The 20,269-nt window shown below is 41.2% G+C and overlaps 1 protein-coding gene across 2 annotated transcripts in view; it reads left to right on the forward strand.

The window, feature by feature from the left end:
* OSBPL1A (oxysterol binding protein like 1A) overlaps nt 1-20,269 on the forward strand; it is a 188,666-nt gene that overhangs the window by 12,008 nt on the left and 156,389 nt on the right. Inside the window, exons 2-6 of one of the 2 annotated variants that reach the window (XM_075584951.1) lie at nt 158-280; nt 9,770-9,855; nt 10,673-10,747; nt 14,036-14,147; nt 15,827-15,912. In XM_075584951.1, coding sequence (XP_075441066.1) covers nt 160-280; nt 9,770-9,855; nt 10,673-10,747; nt 14,036-14,147; nt 15,827-15,912 — 480 coding nt within the window. In that variant the 5' untranslated portion in view covers nt 158-159. Of the gene's footprint in view, nt 1-157; nt 281-9,769; nt 9,856-10,672; nt 10,748-14,035; nt 14,148-15,826; nt 15,913-20,269 lie in introns of those variants that run through there. The other variant, XM_075584962.1, reaches the window with a different exon arrangement.

The following is a 20,269-nucleotide window of genomic DNA, read 5'->3' on the forward strand; positions in this document are numbered from 1 at the left end:
ATTTCATTGTTAATTAACTATATATTCTCTATTATATTTGGATTGTATAGATATAAACTTAGATACAGACTTTCATACTGTACAATCAATGCTGTAAAGTATATTTTTTCTATTTTAAAGCAAATGCCTAATTCGGTTACATTTGTTTTTCATTCAGCAATGAACAGTGAAGCAGACGAACGACTTCTACGCGACGCCAGGAATGGAAACCTTGAAGGAGTCAAAGAACTTATAGAAAGTAACAGAGAAGGAAAAACCGTGGTTAATGTGGATTGCAAAGGCAAATAAGCTTATGACTCCTTTTTACACATTGCCTTTTCTTTGGTATCTTCCTACAGTAACATACACTGCATTGGGAGGCATTTTTCCCAATGATTTATTTTTCTTCTAGGTGGAACGTACAAATGTTGTCCTTGCCCACAGGAATAGTCTAGATGAGCCAACCATGCCTGACACCCAGCTTCCTTAACCCAACAGACGTTACGGTGCTAATGAGGCTCTAGATATGACCAGTTACATTAAAGGGGCAGAAACCATGTTTCAAATCTGATTCTCTGATGTATAACGGGCTTATGGTATTTAATGTTGTTCCTCTGATCCATATATGGCAATGACGTACATTCAATTGTACACCTATACACTTTTGATAAGACAACATTTCTAATAAAAGTAACACAACTGGGGACTGTTACCGCAAGCTTATGCTAAACCTGATCTCTAAATATTCCAAGATGTTCATTTAGTACCATTGCTTCATTTAAAATAGAAATCTTTCCAACTCTGGTGGCAATTTATATGTTGGGTGTCAGTAGTAGATGGTTGCGAAGCTATACTGAGGAAAAGCTCCACAAGTCCAGAAAGCTGTGGTTTCCTGGATAGATGGAACAGAGACTTCATTTGCTACCAGACACTTGCTTAGATGGCTGTTTATACTCTGCTGTAATAGAATGGCCATAGCTTTATTTTGGTTTTCAGGTCGTCTTGTATATTGTGTGTGCATCTCTGGATAGATGCATCCAAAACATGTCTTATGCCGTGATCATGACAGAATAATGTTCCTTTACCATGGGTAATTAGCATATACATATTTAATAAGCTTTACTACTTGAAGATCAGTCACAAAAGGTTAGAGGATATACTTCTCAGGTGTTTCTGTTCATCACATAGGCAGAAGGAATCCCTAGCATTCAGAAACGGTGTCTTCCCATGGATTGCTGCATGATCCCATTACTGCTGCAATTAAAGTTTCCATTTTTGGTACATTCCTAATCCGTTCGTTTTCAGTATTTTTCCATTCAGAGTAACAATTATTTCTGAGCATTTACTTTAGGAAGACAACACTCTTCCTGGATGGCAGGGACTTTCGTCTGGTGAGGCAATAGGAACACACTTCCTCCCTCACTATGTAGTCATGTATTCTTTGCCTATCGGTAGGAACGTTGGGTTAAAGTGTCCTTGCCAGGTGAGGAGGCAAGCATTCAGAGGAAGTAGCACACTGCAGTCCAGGGCCGTGTGTGTGTGTGTCAAACGATTGCATGTACATTGTAGCACAAAATAGAGCAGGTACACAGATTGTTTTAATAATTGTTGGGGGCTGATGGGAAGCGGAGGTGCCAGGGCTGGTTCATGCCTTGTTAATGGTTTAAAGCTGTGGTAGTTAATAGGTGGACTGCACGCCAAATATGGACCACTAAACTGTGTAAAACTGACAAATTGGGTTTCTCTGTCACTGTCTCCCTCTGGGTGAGTGTTATTTTAGTTAGTTGGCATCTTTGCACTTCACTTCACTTCACTTCCATGTTGCAAAGATTGCACCAATGTGTAGGTTTGCGTCATGTTGCTGCAGCCCTGGGCTGGCCTCTTTCCTATGATCAATGGCACGCTGGATGGCAAGAGAGGTCTTGTGGTGCAGTGCTTTCTCAGGGCTCAGGGCTGCATGGCATGGTTGCCACAGGCTTTCCTTCCCCTTTAGAGGAGCAGAAGTGCAGGTAAGCCGGCCTGGGGAATTTCATGCTAAAAGAGGGAGATCGTGATGGAGATTCCAAGCACACCTGCTCTGATGAGCCGTACCTGCCTTTGACCGGAGAAGTTGGTGCTCTCTGCCGACCCAAGGGTGAGTTGGACTTTGTCAAAGAAATTCACACCTAGACAAAAAAATAACTGACCAGCCCTGGTTATCAAGCTGGTGTATGTGACTTGTTTTGGACCTATTGGTGGCCACCAAAACAGTGTATGTAACACAAACACACTTAGGGTCAGATTGCCTATTGGGCACAGTAAGCACGTGCCTAGGGGCCCTCATCGGGACCGCCGATAGGGAGAAATGCCAGGAGAGTTGTCCATGGCTAGAAGCAGAGCATTGTGTTAATGGCTTCCTTACTCAGGGCTCTGTACTTTCAGGGCCATTTCCCCTTATTGCTACACGTGCAGGACTTCTGAGAGTTGTAGTCCAGCTCTAGGAACAATGTTTGAGCAGCAGGACTACAAATCCCACAATCCCCTGTGTAACCCCCAGAAAGATCACATGACAGGCATTAGTCAGTCAGTACAGAGGCTGCCAGGGATGTACTAGTTCCTATAGGGAGGTAGGACCTGTACCCCCTGCCCTCCACTCTTCAGCACCCGCCTGCTTCTTATCTCTGCCTCTTGCAATCCCTACCTTCTTCCTTCTACCACAATCTCTCTCCCTCCTGTCCTCCTGCCCACCTTACTGCCAGTCTTTGCCTCCTGTTTCTTCTTCCTCATTTTCCTACCTTCACCCATTGCCTCTCTCCCTCCAACACCCACTATCTCTCTCTCTCCCCCCTGCTCCCACTTTTTGCAGTAACATTGTAAGTTCAACAGTGCAGAAGAGTCATTTAAAATATATATATACAGTATATATCCCAATGTTTAAAAAAAAAAAAGTGACATTCTCTCAAATTTATAAATTTTACCATTAGACCGAGACGAGAGGGGTTTCTCTTACCTTCTCTGGAACAGGCATCCTACAGCGTCATGTTATGGCATGATAACACTGCGGGAGGAGGGCCCCATTGTGTCGTAATCTGGCACTGAACACACACTTATGGCATGAAGGTGCACAGATCCAGTGTCCTCATGCTACACAGAGGGTGGATCCAATCAACAACATACCTCCTGGGTTCAAGAGTTAATGAACAATGACTGCGTCATAGTTTTGAGAGAGATCACTTAAATGATACATTATTGAATGCGGGGGGCTACAGAACCATAAGAATGCAGGGGGCTACTTGGCCAAGTATAAAAGATTTGGTACTCGACAAAGTGCTTGTGCAAGTTACTCTGCCAAAGTAGCACAGGGAGTTGTTCCCAAGTCTACTGCCTCTTTTCAACCAGGCCTGAACCTCAAGTTCCTCAACTTTCAATTGTAGTACTCCAGGTCAAGGTGCGGTCTCTCAGGAGAGGGATATTGGCAATACAACCAAAGATTTCATGGCACGCCTAGGCCTAAAGGATGTTACATGTGGATCTCAATTGCACAGGTTAATCAGCGGTACATTAATTTTTGTATAAAGAAAATACATTTTTCATTACAGACCCCGTCCCCTGTAGTCTGATACTACTTAGGTTTGAAACTGGCACAGTCCTTAACACTATCTAATCATGAAAATGGTTTGGAACATGATAAAGCCTGGAGCTCTCCAACCCTACGTGCTGTAGTAATAGCTGTTTGGAAAACTAATTGTGAGTTATCTCCTAGGGAGCTTGAAAATTGGTTCAAACAAGGAAGTAGTGAGTTTTTGTAGCACCAGGTACAGATCCCATGAAGGTTCGGGGATCCTACAGTAAATCCTAATCCTAAACACTGTTTTAATCTAGAGGCTATGGGATTTAAGGCGATTTTTGTTTGCTTGAATGCAGCTACTTGGATCTTAAGAGATGTTAGTTTTAAACCCTTCTGGAATCCTTGCTGAAGGAAGTAGAGTATATTTGGGACTCCCAGCTGCAAAGGGTTTTTGATTTGTTATTTACACATGTATACATGTCTCTGTGCAATTAATGGATTCTAGACCTCACTAGCTTTCTGGAATGCAAAAGTGTCTAACTTTAATTGGAGAAAATTGAGTCCAGTCCGCGCTCTTGCTCTTTAGGATAGTGGAATGGTGGTTCCTCTCTAATCTCTTGCAGCTCTTAGTGTTGAAGGTGTCTGCCCCCACCTCCAATATGGATCCCAGCAGGAAAACTCCAACAGCGATACCAAGTCCCAGGAAAAAAGAAAAAACACAAAAGCGCACCAAGATTGAGATATGATGTGTATTGACAACAAATAAAGATAATAATATGCACTTACATATATAAAAACTTTAATGGTCCAGATCACGATCGTCACTTCTATTGGTAGGGCAACAAATGGGATGAAGAGGGGGGTGATCTCAGTCTTCAGGAACAAGCCCCGCGCGCTGGGGCTGTATTCAGAGGCTGCGCTGCGTCTCTGCTTCACACGCTTGTCGGCGTGATGATCTGCGTAGTGCGCCTGAGGAAGAATACTTTTGTATTTGAAATGCGTCGCGAAGGGTGTCGCTGGTCTGTTTATCACATACAGCCAGTCTTCACACAAGTGTTTTTATTGCTATTTTTATTGCCATTTTCGATCGAAACGGAAAACGGGCGGGCACTTCCGGGACTACTATAGGGGGCCTCATTTGCCGCGCATGCGCACTACGCAGATCATCACGCCGACAAGCGTGTGAAGCAGAGACGCAGCGCAGCCTCTGAATACAGCCCCAGCGCGCGGGGCTTGTTCCTGAAGACTGAGATCACCCCCCTCTTCATCCCATTTGTTGCCCTACCAATAGAAGTGACGATCGTGATCTGGACCATTAAAGTTTTTATATATGTAAGTGCATATTATTATCTTTATTTGTTGTCAATACACATCATATCTCAATCTTGGTGCGCTTTTGTGTTTTTTCTTTTTTAATTGGAGAAACCCTGCGCCCTTAACAGCCTTTCAAGTTCCACACAGTTAATTTGAGCAATTGAAGATTGGGGAAGCAAAGAACCCTGAGTCAATAATGCAAGGACTGTCAAAGAACTTGTCAGTACAGGAGCGGTGGGTTTTTCCAAGTCCGCAAACCAGGTCTTTCTTGGTCAATACGGGCATCGGGAGAACCCAAGCCCTGTCCTTTTGATTTTTGTTAATTACTCACTGAAGCGGAGGGGGGGGCGGGTGAAAATCTCACGTGGTCGACAGAGCATCCCTGGCTGTGGCTTTCGATTCGTGCTTTTTTGACACATCTGTACTTGTTGACCGCTGATGCCATGAGGTAGACTTGTGGTTGACCCCATTGCCAAACTAATGGATCAAAAATGTTCTCATCTAGTTCCCATTCTCATGGGTGATAAGAATGCCTGCTGAGGAAGTCGGCATTCGTAATTTTGGAAATAAACTACAGAGCTACATGGAATCCCCTTCCTTTCCCCCCCCACCCCCCCGTTTTCCCTCTTTCCAGTGTAGGATTCTGGGGGCTTTTGAAAGAACTCTACCTCCTTGTTCGCCCTTGTTGGTTTATATATGCTACTGCAGTGACGTTGTTTGGATCCTTATCGGGGAACCCCTCAACGAGGCCTGAAGATTTTGAATGGTGTAAAATATCACTCTAATTTCCAATACATTGATTGGCAGACATCTATTTTGATGTGACCAGAGTCCCTGGATCAGCGTTCAATTCTGTCAGACCGGAGGTGTCCGAGACTTGCCCTTGCGCACGTTGCTGACTGACAACCACCATTGTAGGCTTAGCTGTTTGCTTGGTAACAATGGTAGCCTGAATTGTAGCGTTGGGTGTCCCCCACAACTGAGGTAATTTATTTGAAGTGGTCTGAGGTGAAAAGTGGACCAAGGCACTGTCTGACTACATTTTGAAGTTCTATTATATTCATGAATTGAGCCCTTAATGGCTTTGCGAGGCTTCTGAACAATCTCACCTCCTTCGTAATCTTGGAGGTCGGAGTGATACTAGATTTTTCCTTGTTTAGAATGACACCTAAAAATTTAAGGTTGTCTGCTTTTCTTTATATTGATCCACCCATCTACTAAGGCAGTCTACACTATGCGCACATGATCCCTGACAACTTGCTCTGACGGGACCTGATTAGCCAGTGGTCCAAGTATGGGACTACAAAAACGCCTTGTCTCAATGCTGCAATCACAGTCATGACCTTTTTTTGTGAAGGCTCCGGGTGCAGTGGCCAGTCCAAAGGGAAGAGATGTAAAATGACAGCGACTGGCGCTTAAACAATCTCAGGAACAGGTGGTGCAATTCTTTTATTGGAATTTGGAGACAAGCATCCTTTAAGTCTCTACATGCTAGAAATGACTGCCTTCAAGGACTCCATCTTGAAATGTCGGATGTTGAGAGAGGCATTGATTTTTCTTTTAGATTCAGAATTGCTCTGAATCCTCCTGATGCTTTCTGCACTAGAAACAGGATTGAAGCGCAAGCAGGACTGGTTGAATTGCCATACTGACTAACAGATTGGGAACGGCTTGTTTTAATTCCAGGTTCTTATCTGGATTGTTTGGGAGACCTGATTCCTTGAAGCGAGCTCCTGGCATTTTCAGGAACTCCATGGAATACCCCTGGGCTATAATCTGCTGGAGTCTGTATGGACACAGCAGTCCAGAAATCCCGCCAGTCTGCCCCCAACCGGCATGACCGGGGCCCAGTCCCCTTCTGGGGCTTTTCTGAATGGTACCCTGTGAAACTGGTTGACCAGAGTGGCCCCCTCCCCAGGTTTGCTGTTGGGAATTCAGATTTATAAGTTCTCCCTGGTCTAGAAGACCTTGCATCCTGAAAACCTCGTCTTGGAGGCCTGACAAATGATGAAAGCCATAACTTTCTCTGCTGGGGTAAGAATATCTCTCTCCCTCAAGCTATCTTGGAAATATACAGTGGTTCTCTGAAGAGAAAAGTACCTTCATAAGGTAAAGACATTAGTAAATTCTTAGACAAGTCCGCAACCCATGTTTAAGCCATAGCACTGCTCTGACACCTATAGAACATGCTGCTGACCTGTTGACGTCCATGGAAGCATTACACATAAGGTCCATGGAATCTCTAAGATTTGAAAACTGCTTTAAGACTTTGTATTGTTTGTGCTTCAATCCTATCTTTCAGATTGGATATCCAAATACTGACTGTTCTTGCGATACAGGCCTTTGCTATTGCTTGTTTCAGCGTCATTCCGATATAGCATTGTTTGCGTAAAACACCCTCCATTCTTCGATCAATAGAATCCCTAAAGAAAGATCCATTCTCTAGGAGGATCGTTGTATTACCATCTTGACGACTGCTGCGTCCACCTTTTCATTGCTGGTCTTTTTTTATTCACTGAATTATTCACTAATGTTTTTACTATGTCTTTAACAGAACTGTGAAAAGTTTTAGCCAAATTTTTATTGCCAAAAAAGGCCGGGTCCAGGACACCCAGCTCTTCTCTGCTGACGACAATATTCATAGTCCATCTTCTATTCTTAATGAACTTGTCTATTGTGTCTATCTTAAAGGAACCAGCATCCACTTGGGTCTCTACCGACAAGGAATCCCCAAGTTCTGAGACACTTACCTGTTATGAATAATCAATTAAACTGTTCGGCTGCAAATCCAGTGACTCCTGTGATCTGTGCCTTTTTTAATGACCTCTGAGACTGTGCTTTAGGAGCAGATTGCAAGAGTCAGTTTTTCATCCAGTCAATGAAAATAATGGAGTAGAATTTTCTTCCTCTGGCATTTTCTTAATGCACTCTGTTCAAAATCTTTTGAGATACATAGCAGAAAGTTTTGGCACTGCACTGTGCACCATATTTGGCCTTTAGAAACATTTTTTTTTTCTAGGCTTGACAGCTTGAGCCTCTTGCTGTTCTCTTTTCTGGTCCTTTGTAACTGTAGAAGGGACAGACGCTGCTAGCTTTCTATCAATAAGGGAACAAATAAGCAGGAAAATGCATGCTTTTTAAATACCTGGCACCAGAACCAGCTACCTCCCCTTGTGGGAAATTAACCTTTTTGGAGCTAGAACATATGCGCTCGCTGTCATGATGGCGCCAAAGCACTGCACCGTGACGTCCCTCCACTCCACAGAGAAGCGGCTCCCACGGCCTTGGGGAAGATGCCGTGCAGCGCTGAAACAAGGCTGTATGTGGCTGGCAATAACATTACCACACGGCATGAAAGCGGCCATTCTTGAGGTAAGCTGACGAAATGGCAGGAAAATAACAACCTAATCCGTTTAGGGCGGCATCAACGCAGCCCTCAGAAATAGCATACATGGGAAAAATAAAACTGGCAGGGAACCTGCCGGACGTCCTTTCTTTAGCTGAGGTGGGACAAGAATAACTGACCGAAGGTGGATAGTGCCCCCTCATACTGCAGTCATCAGAGAAATTCTTGTGCTGCCAGCTGTGAGGTGGAGGAGCTATCCTATTAGTATTTGGCACCACGGAGGACATAGAAGAAAATAAATTTACTGTGAGAGATTTTTTTCATCCTTTTCGCGTTTGCAAAATCTAGAGGAGAAAAGAAAAATAAACTGACTTCCAATACGAGCTGTTGTGTTTGTTTTTTTTTGTTTTTCCATTATCTTTTTTTTGTTTTGTTTTCCCCCCCCCCCCCTCTTCTAAATGACAATTGTTTCAATATTTTGTGGAAACATTTAGGAATGTAAATGGAATTTTTTTGTGAATCTTATGAATTTTATGTAATTTATTTTATAGAGTATGGGCAGAGATATTATTTAGCATTATAAACATTTTGTATGTGCTCAATTTAAAAAAAAAAAGAATTATTTTTTTATTGCATGAAAATTGATGGCGCAAATAATTTTCTACTTTTTTTTTTTTTTTTTTAAACACATTGAATAACATTAAAGGATAATTTTGAAAATCGTTATGAAGCAGGGGGTCCATAGAGCGGAACTGCATTAATTTTAAACTCTAGATATCGCCTGTTTCCCGAGAAACATTCTTCCATAAATGCTGCCTGTTACATTGGCCACAGGAGATTAAACCTCCATTTTGTTTCCCCTAGGGGACAGTACCGGGCTCACCTTCTTCGGAAATTAATATCATGGGAGCCAGAGAGTCTCCGAAGCTTAAAGTGGTTCCGCTCCAGGGACCCCCAGCTTACCCAGTCATTAAAAAAAAAAAAAGTGTATGTATGTGTGTGTGTGTGTATATATATATATATATATATATATATCTATATATATATCCACACACCACACATATATACATATATACATACAGTGTTCGACAAACCTATACATTTGCTCGCCCCGGGCGAGTGGATTTAACATCGAGGCGATTATGTGTGTGTGTGTGTATATATAATATATGTATTCCTGTGGGACAACACTTTTTTTTTTTTTTTTGTTAAGATTCATCTCTCTTCTCTAAATGATGATTTTCACAGGTAGTGTTAGGACCTGCATACTGGTCACACTGAAGTGGCTGCATACTTATAACGCTTTGGCCAAAGGGTTTAACCAAATGACCCTTACTCATGAGAATACCAACATGACCGTTTTTAACTATGTATTTTGTCATATTGGATGAAGCATTGGGTATTTTTGTCTTGACATTAGCAAATTTCCTAAAGCTTTATGGAACATAATATTGTATACGTTGCGTATGCTACTCGGCATATTGGTACAAGCTTTGGTTTCTAATGGCCGGTACATGCCTTAACTGGCAAATTTAGCTCTCTTTTTTTTTTTTTTTTGTCTGAGAAAGTGTTTGTATCTTTAGGTAAAAGTAAATCTAATTTGGGATGGACACCTCTTCACCTTGCATGCTACTTTGGACATGGCCAAGTTGTAGAAGATTTGTTGAAGGTAAAGCCAAATAATATTTTAAAGCAGCAATCCATGCTGATTGCCATTTCTTTTTGCGTTAATGTTTTTCTGTTTTAAAATCTGATTCTCCATTCAGGAGATATATAAGCGTTTGTAATATAAAGTGCACAGGATGTTAAAATACTGAAGTCAAGAAGTTACTATCAGAAACTCTTTTAAAGAGCAGGAAATATTCATTTGGCAAGAAGATATTACATTATACGAGTTAAACTCCTAGACTTCAGGGAGGGGGTTGGGGGGGATTGCTGCTTTAAATAATGTAAATTAAAATGTTGGATTTTGCCTGTAAGCCTTTTACTTTACTTTTACTTCACGTAAGTGAATCCTTATTAAAGTAACTTTCTTTAGTACTGAATGAGTGCAATGTACTTAATGCTTCAGGCTCCACCAGCAATGAAGGTGTTGGCACCATTTAGTGAATATGTGCCATCGTCTGTTTTCCTAATTTAGTAGCCAGGTATCTGCATGCACATCTGTCAGTAGTCGTTTAGTCACAAGAAAACAAATTGGAATTTTTATTAGCTCAAGATATAAATAAGGCTACAACAAAAAGTGCCTAATAAAGCCTATTCAATGAAAAACGTTTCATTTATTGAAAATCAAATGGTATTTTTTACCCCTTGTCAGAGGCTCATGATACACTTATCTAGGGGTAAAACCAATTGCACTGTTAACTGAAGGGGTGAGGGTTGTGAGCTTCTAATATATAGTTCTGCTTAATAAATGTATCCCCATCCCTGCTCCCTGTTGGAAAGAGATTGAATTAAGTTATGTTTCACCTCTTATGTGTTGACAGGCTGAAGCTGATGTCGATGTTTTAAATGATATGGGGGACACGCCTTTGCACCGAGCTGCCTTTACTGGACGTAAGGTGAAAAGCATGCTTTCTTGCACTGGTTAGCTTTGTTTAAAGATAAATACAGTAAGAAGTATCGCCCAAGCAGCTGTCTGTGGTCCTGACTGTAGTATTCTGGCCTTAGTGCAACAAGTAGGCGTTCATGATCTAATAATGCTAAGCATCTCTATATACACATTTTGGTCCCCTAGATCTCGGCCGCAATTTTATGAAACCACAACCACGAACGAAAGTGTGTGGTATGTTTTTTTTAATTTTTGCTTTGTTCCCTCCCCCATCCTTTCTCCCCTCTCCTTTTAAGGAGAACATCTTATTGTTGGATGTATAACAGTGCAATACAGGCATACCCCGCTTTAACATACGCAATGGGACCGGAGCATGTATGTAAAGTGAAAATGTACTTAAAGTGAAGCACTATTTTTTTTCCACTTTACGATGCATGTACTGTTCTGCAGACATCATATATATGCATAACTAATGTCAATAATGCATTTGTAACCAAAATAAATACAGTAGGCTTTATAGAAAGAAAATCTTTAATGTCAGCTAATTTTTTCTTACTAGTGCCCCCACAAAATACATACCAAAAAAACCCATCCCTCTAAATACATGTAACCCCACCCCGCCAATACATATTAAAAATGCCCCCGCCAATACATATTAAAAATGCCCCCGCCAATACATTTTTAAAAGACCCACACCGCCTCAATACATTTTTAAAAGACCCCCCCCTATAAATATTTTTAAAAAATCAGGCCGCACGGGTAAAATCATATCTCCTCCAGCACCCCTCATATCACCCTCCCCTGCATCTCCCTCATATCACCCCCCCCCTGCATCTCCCTCATATCACCCCCCCTGCATCTCCCTCATATCACCTCCCCCTGCATCTCCCTCATATCACCTCCCCTGCATCTCCCTCATATCACCTCCCCCTGCATCTCCCTCATATCACCTCCCCCTGCATCTCCCTCATATCACCTCCCCCTGCATCTCCCTCATATCACCTCCCCCTGCATCTCCCTCATATCACCTCCCCCTGCATCTCCCTCATATCACCTCCCCCTGCATCTCCCTCATATCACCTCCCCCTGCATCTCCCTCATATCACCCCCCCCTGCATCTCCCTCATATTACCACCCTCATATCATCCCCCCCTGCATCTCCCTCATATCACCCCCCCTGCATCTCCCTCATATCATCCCCCCTGCATCTCCCTCATATCACCCCCCCCCCTGCATCTCCCTCATATCACCCCCCCTGCATCTCCCTCATATCACTTCCCACCTGCATCTCCCTCACATCACCCCCCACCTGCATGTACCTCACATCACCCCCCACTTGCATGTCCCTCACATCACCCCCCACCTGCATGTCCCTCACACATCACCCCCCACCTGCATGTATCACACATCACCCCCCACCTGCATGTACCTCACATCACCACCCACCTGCATGTCCCTTACATCACCCCCCACCTGCATGTCCCTCACACATCACCCCCACCTGCATGTCTCACATCCCCCCCCCACCTGCATGTACCTCACACATCACCCCCCCACCTGCATGTCTCACATCCCCCCCCACCTGCATGTACCTCACATCACCCCCCACTTGCATGTCCCTCACATCACCCCCCCCGATGTCCCTCACATCACCCCCCCACCCCATGTCCCTCATATCACCCCCCCATGTCCCTCACATCACACCACCCCCTGCATGTCCCTCCTCCCTTTCTTTCCCTACCTCAAGCAGCGTGCAGGTTGCGGGCGGCAGAATCATGGCAGTCAGAGGCGGCACACGCACGCTAGAGCGCGGCTCTGAGCGGGCTCGGGGGAGTGATCGGAAGAACCGAGGGGGGGGGAGTAATCGGAAGAACCGGGGGGGCTCGGGGGAGTGATCGGAAGAACCGAGGCGGGGGGGGGGGGGGGAGTAATCGGAAGAACCGGGGGGGCTCGGGGGAGTGATCGGAAGAACCGAGGGGGGGGGGGGAGTAATCGGAATAGCCAGGGAGAGGGTAAGGTGACCGGAAGAGCCAGGGAAAGAGGGAGGGGGGCGGGGGGTGATCGGAATAGCCAGGAAGAGGGGAAGGTGATTGGAAGAGCCGGGGAGAGGATGAACCGGGGAACAGAAGAGCTGGGGGAGCCGGGGAACGGAAGGGCTGGGGGAGCCAGGTGAAGGAAGAGCCGGGGAGAGGAAGAGAGGGCACACCGCCACAGCACGCACACGCCGCCCCCTGGTGTCCGTACTCGCGAAGCACGCGTACGTACACAGGGGGTAAGGTGCAATTAAAAAAAAATGTACGTACTTGCGAGTGTACGTAAAGCGAGTGTATGTAAAACGGGGTATGCCTGTAGTCCACAGAAATTCACATTTATGCTCTAAAGTGGGTGACACGAAGAGGCTTTACAAAGGTGTACATTTTATTTATGTTTATAACAGAGGAACCTATGGATTTGAAACTTTTTTTTTAAATTATTTAAATGTAAACTGTTCGTGTAATAAAAAGTTCCTCTTGCAATGAGATTTTTGTATTCTATAACTATAAACATTTCTTAATTCAAGACTAGCAGCCCGAGTAGACCCAACCTATCCTTCCTCCTCAAACATTTTGCATATACCGTCAAGGAAAGTATTATCAACTGCTTCAAATTTGATTACAGACATCGGTTTTTATGTAGTACATATTGCACCTTGATTAAGAAAAAAAATAATCTCGGGGTTTTGTCACAGTCAACAATAAAAAGGCACTAAAGTTAACTTTTCATTCAAGAAAGTAAAAGCAGCAGGTAATTCTAGGTCTGATTATTATATCAATGAGATGTGACTTAATACTGTATTCGCACTTCTGGAGATACTATTAATGAGTTCCTGCAGCTCCCAACACTGCATTAGTTGGGCTCCAGTTTTTGTTTTGCATGTACTCTTTTTGTAAAAATGTACTTTTTGTATAAACGTATTAAATGTCATTTTATTAACATGGTTGAATCTCAAAACCTTATAAACTCTTGATGCGCTCAACCCATTTTACATGCAGAGACATTGGAGAGAAGCTGGACCGCACTGCCTAAACTTCCAGCAAATTCACTTAAAATATATGAAGGTTTAATTTATCAGTTAAATCTTAGTCCTGACCAACGGATCAGAAATCCTACAGCTCAGTAGCTATGCCAACTTTTGTGACATTGAATCACTACTTGAAAACTGTTCCTTTGCATATTATGTATGTTTTTTTTTTAGCAAGTTGTACCAGTCTATATCCTTGCACTAATCTGTGCATCTCAAATGACTTCTATTGATTAGGAACTGGTAATATTATTATTGGACTACAATGCAGACACCACTGTAATAAATGGAGAGGGACAAACTGCGAAAGATGTTACACATGACAAGGAGATAAAAATCATGTTGGAAGGTAAGGATTTATTTCTCTTATTTATTCATTTTCTAACTGCAGTAGTTACTCGTGTGTGTGTGTGTTTGTGTTACTATAGTTTTTTTCTGTAATGCTGAAATAAAATTGCATCTATTAACAAACTTAAAGCATAAAAAATACAAATATCAAAATGTAGTGGTTTCCTGCAGTTCACATAATACAGCAAATAAGTGTACATGGCTTTTCTTAATTAATGAGCCTTTTGTGAAGTGCAAAACAATGAGGATGCATCCTATGTATGGATCATTCAATTTGCCAGCCTAAAATACTGAAACACTTTTTTTTTTCATTTAATAAGGAGAAAATTGTAAATAAAAAATCAATATGCATTTTGTCTTAATCCAACTTAATCTTCAACATGGTTAAAAAAAATAAAAATAAAAGTACAGCAGCTATTGGAATATACTTTTATGATTCAAGGAGTTCTTTTAATTTAGATTTGCATCTTTATAAAGACACTTTTTTACTACATGAGATGGGATGGGTCAGATGGGATAACATTGGATTGCTCTGTAGTGTGTTAGTGATCGTTCTTCTTAATTCCTCTACTAGTAGATTTTTTTGTTAATTATTAAATTTTATATTTGCTAAAGACCTTGCATGGCTACTAATTAGCAGCATTTTTTCAATGGAAAGCTCTACATGAGCAAATATTACAAAAGCTGCACAGTTCATACATTTGTGGTGAGTGGCATTACCAGCCATTCACCACGTGGTGGCACTGTGGCAGTAAAATAGGTGACATCTCATATATATATATATATATATATATATATATATATATATATATATATATATATATATATATATATATATATATATATATATATATATATATATATATATAGCAACTGTAAATATTCCTGTATATTCATTTGCATGTCTTAGACAGGTCTGCGTTTTAAACGCTTGTCACGGGAGACGCGCTTAATAACACATTTATATTTCGTGGGTCCTGATTGAGCAGAACAGGTTGAGCAAAATAAACTGAGATTTATTCCCTTGATAGGCAAACACACGACAACTGCAGAATAAACTTAATAATTACACTCACGGGTAGAGAAACAGAGGATAATGTCCAGAAAGGTGCCCAAGCACCAGAAGATTGTTCTTTAAAAACTAGTCCATTTGCAAATTGCCAAATAAATAGCCAGTCCAATCCTTCTGTGAATGTGCAAAGGTTGCAGACCTGTCTAAGACATGCAAATGAATATACAGGAATATTTACAGTTGCTTTATGCTTTACTGTGGAGGGTTTTAGTCACTTTTTTTACCCACCATAACCTTAATAGTCGTGGTATATATATATATATATATATATATATATATATATATATATATATATATATATATATATATATATATATATATATATATATATATATATATATATAATTTTTTTTTTTTTTTTTACACTCCCACATTTTTTTGGGTGGGGGGGAAAGAAGTAAGTGACCTGATATATTCACAAAATAACACTGCTTACCAGGGATCTATAATACATTGTTTTAGAGTAGTAACACTTCGTTCAAATCTTACGTCTAGAATTTTGTTTCAATCAGGCAGAGAATTAAAAAAAAAAATAAAAATCCACTTTTACCGCCTGGTTCACACTTATTAATCCTATCGATCCTTATTCCTATTTAATATCTGAACAGCTGCAGAGCGGACACAGGAAAGAGAACTTGAAGAATTGCTTTTGGGCGCTGCAAGAGAAGGAAACCTTGCGAAACTTTCAGAGCTGGTAAGAGTTTGCAATGATTGTACAGAAAGTCAATGTACATGTAGTTTGGGATTTGATTAAGCGTAACAATGGCATATCTGTTTTCCAACACTTCTCAAAAACTGAGAGCAACATTTTAATCTAAAGGAACACATGATGTTCTGATGCTGGTCAAGTTTCTAAAAGTTAATTGCAGTTAATGTGTTTACAAATTATTTGGTTTCCAGGCAAGCTATTTTGGCGCACACATGTTATGTTATAAACCCTAAGACGTTAAGGGAAGATTTCAGTATATTTTGGAGGAAACAAAGTGAAATATATGAATATGGTGCAATATACACATACACGTGGCAAACATTTTAATTCGCACTGATATCTTCGATGCAGAGATTAAGCCTCAGAATTGGAATCAGTTATACTGTAAGAGCCTCGAGTTTGTTTTTGTTAAGCGTTTATTTCAAAATTGGTAGCTTCTGAAGCTAAGAGCTGTTAAAAATATGGTGGGCGTTGGAAGGGTTCAGCTGTTGTTTGGGAGACTTGGCCACTCAAGGAAAGAACAGTAATTAAAACTACTTTGGTAGAAAGTGGTTTCAATGGAAGAGTGAAACTCTCATTGTTCATAAAACATAATCATTCTTTTAAAAATAAAAACAATTAATTTGCTTCCTTTTTTTTACAGTATAAATATTGCTTAAAGAAGGGGGATCAAGCACAATTTAAAGAGCAGCCAATAAGTTTTTAGGGGAATACAGTACCTAATAAAGTTACTTTCATAATTATTTGCTAGTTTTTTTTTTAATTTATTTATTTTTTAAACCTGGCATATTGGTAACCCTTTGGCATGGTGCAGTGTTGGACATTGTCCTTGGGGCTTGCATGAGTTGGATGTTGGAGACGGAAAGTTGGTGAAAACCAGTCACAGATCCGGTGCATCAAAAAACTTGCAGCAGACTACTATATTCAAGGCTGTTAGCAGAGGAAATGTTCACAGGAATCATAAATCGATCAGTAGGTTTATATAAGACCAGCATCTGCTGTGCCCATGTATGTGTGGATAAGTAGGGTGATCTTTACCCTCCCATATCACCCCTGTTTGTGAGTCAGAGGAGAACCCACCATCAAGTGTATCCTCCGTAACCAAACTCACTGAATCATCCCTGAGGGTCCCACTGCAAAAATCAATATCCCACTGGCTTAGTGCATAAACACAAGTGTATAATTGTAATACTCGTGAGATTGAAGTCCTTGTAAGTTGTTCCTGATATACAGTATGCGTGCTTCTTGCTGACTAGCAGATGGACAAAAATCCAAAGGATGATGGTGCATAGCAAAAATGTGAAAAAGCTGGACGTGAAGCACAGAGAAACAATTTATTGAGCTCTTGACTTAAGCAAACCTGTTTAAGGTAAAAGCCCTCTGACGTGTTTCACACCTGTGTCGCTGCTTTATCAGAGTGATAAAGCACCTACACAGGTGTGAAAGGCATTAGGATTTTTCAATAATACAGCCCAGGAATTTACCTGCTTTTTCCATAAAAGTGCCCTACCTCTGGGAGATGGCAGCAAGACACATCAGCGTGCACGTGTCTTGTCAGTCATACCCGGAGGGGGAAGAAAACACCCACATCACAAAGAAAGATCTGAAATATCCATTTAAAGAAACACAAAACTTATTCCAAATGGCATTTGACAAGGTTGTGGCAGAGCTCAAGCCTGGAATATCTACATTTAAAAATGAGATCAATGGGTGTCAAAAGTAAAATAAAATGGAAGAGTCGCTCAATCTTCAGGCCAACACAGACGAGGAAGTAAGCAAACTCAGGAAGGAGGTCCAGGCTCGGCAACTGCCCGCACCCCCCCAAAAAGTCCCGCTTCCAACAGTTTGCGCACCCCTAATCTACACAAACCAGTTTCACCTGAATACGATTTCTCTCTTCCAATGTTTATATGCAAGTTCAAGAAGCAATCCAAGCAGTTTTAAAATATATATTTTTTTTGTTTTAATATATGTGAAGAAACAGAGTGGAGTGATAACCGCAAGACCTGCGGTGCCATATAAAAACCTATGCACATACAAACATAAATACTGGTGTATTTTATATTATAAATCGCCTAAGAGGTATTGTAGGCCCCTCTTATCATGCAACCTCCTTGTAGTTAGAAGTTGATCATAGTAGTAGCACAGTCCCTGCATAGGGGTTGTTGATGGGGGATCCTATATCCTACTTTTGATTCAGTGTTGGTCAGTAAGGTATAACAGTCTCTTCTTGAGAAATACTGTTTGGAGGTATGTATGGGCATATTGTCCGCGTGAACAGCGTCCTCAATATGTCTTAAATAATATATACTGACATATAACTGATGACCTAACAACTAGCCTGTGGTAAATAGAATAGACGGGAACGGATCCCAAATATCGGTGCTCAGTAGACAAATGGAAAATAGTACATGCAGATTCTAAGTATAGAATATTACTTGAAGTAGGAATAAGCTCTGATAAAAGCCTAGTGAGACTCTTAAGACCGGTGCATATATCTTCTATATAAGTGGAAAGTATGACAGTCCCTGTGTTAAGGACAGACCTATGTATATATGATCATGATCATGGTCACGTCCATAATACCACTGGAACAAACACAGTGGAGTGGCACTGTAGAGATGGTCATAAACTCCTCAATGTAATAGGGAGAATGGAGTACTCACATTAGTGGCAGCTCATCCGGATGCGTGCATCACGCCAATAAGTATCAGAGAAGACGATCCGAGGATCCAATGCGGTGCACAGCTGTGTGAAAAAATGGGGGCTAAACACCAGCAAATAGGTTAAAATAGCCTTTAATCCATGGTAAGTGAGGGGTACAAAAGAACACTGACGCGTTTCGGGAGACAATCCCTTTGTCAAAGAGTTTTCTTTGACAAAGGGATTGTCTCCCGAAACGTGTCAGTGTTCTTTTGTACCCCTCACTTACCATGGATTAAAGGCTATTTTAACCTATTTGCTGGTGTTTAGCCCCCATTTTTTCACACAGCTGTGCTCCGCATTTGATCCTCGGATCGTCTTCTCTAGCCTGTGGTAAAGTGTCTTGCAAATATCTTGCACTGCTGTAGAGGTGGGCTAAAACCTGCTATATTAATCAAAGGATGCTCTATATATTCCAACTCATTAGCAATGGCATTGAGTTGCATTTTAAAATAAAAAAGTATTAAGTATCTAATACTACAGGACTGATTTTATTAAAAAAAAAAAAAACTAAAAAAAATATGAAGCATATTGCTTAGGCTGCGCTTACAATGCAGTCGATGCGGACGTCACGCTACTGTCGCTGGAAAAATCAAATTGAAGTGACTTCCAGCGATAGTGACCATTCCGTCGCGTCGCGCCTACTATAAGCACACGCGATGGCTTCAATACATTTGTTTTGAAGTGACGTTGCTGTCTCCGGCACTATAAGCGCAGCTTTAGATTGCTGTTTTTCAAAATGGCATTGAATACTCTGTTACAAATAGGCATTTGTCTGCCGATTCCCAGATATCCTCCCAGGTTTCTCTATCTATTTCTACATTGAGATCTTCAGCCCATTTTAACATATAATTATGATTCTGAGGAGTTGTTGCTAGAATTAATTCCTCATATATTCTCGATCAACCCCTTTTGATATACACCTTTTTTTACAAAGTTTCAAATTTTGTTAAATCAGGAAATTTCTCTTTCTGTGATTTCAACAAATAATGTCTAATTTGAAGAAAACGAAAAATTGGAATATCATGTGTTTGATATTTTATTTGTATCTCCTTAAATGTCATTGGTTTCCCTTCTACTACCAAGTCATTTACCGTTGTAATATTTAGCTCTGAATTGTTTGAATGTATTTTTTGCGCATCCTGGTTTAAACTCAGGATTATTAAATATAGGCGTTAATAACGATGGAGTTGAATTTAGTGAATATTTTTTTTTTTTTTTTTTTTAGGCCAAGTTTCCCATGTACATCTCATTGATCCTAATTTAAACTTCTCCACATGTCTTTCTTCTTTTAACCCAGTCCATAGGACTGACGTCGGTGAAAGTGGACTCATAAATTGACTCAATCCCCAGACAGCACGTAGTTGCCGGGTCGTTGTTCCACATCACCACTTGTTTCAATTGGGCTGCCTGATGTCTGGTACTCCCATTCCCACGCCACCCCTGTGAGCTAACATTACCGACCTTGCCACTCTTGGTCTTTTTTCTTAAATTTAAATTTGCACGATAACAAAGGAAAATATATACAAAATTTTATTTCAATGGTACCTAATCCCGAGTAGGCTGAGCCAGATATCCCCCCCCCCCCCGGCACATCAGATTTATGCTGGAGAGGATGTGGCCTTAGAGGAGATATGGT

This window comes from Ascaphus truei, chromosome 2 (genome assembly GCF_040206685.1).
Source record: "Ascaphus truei isolate aAscTru1 chromosome 2, aAscTru1.hap1, whole genome shotgun sequence".
Classification (NCBI taxonomy): Eukaryota; Metazoa; Chordata; class Amphibia; order Anura; family Ascaphidae; genus Ascaphus; species Ascaphus truei.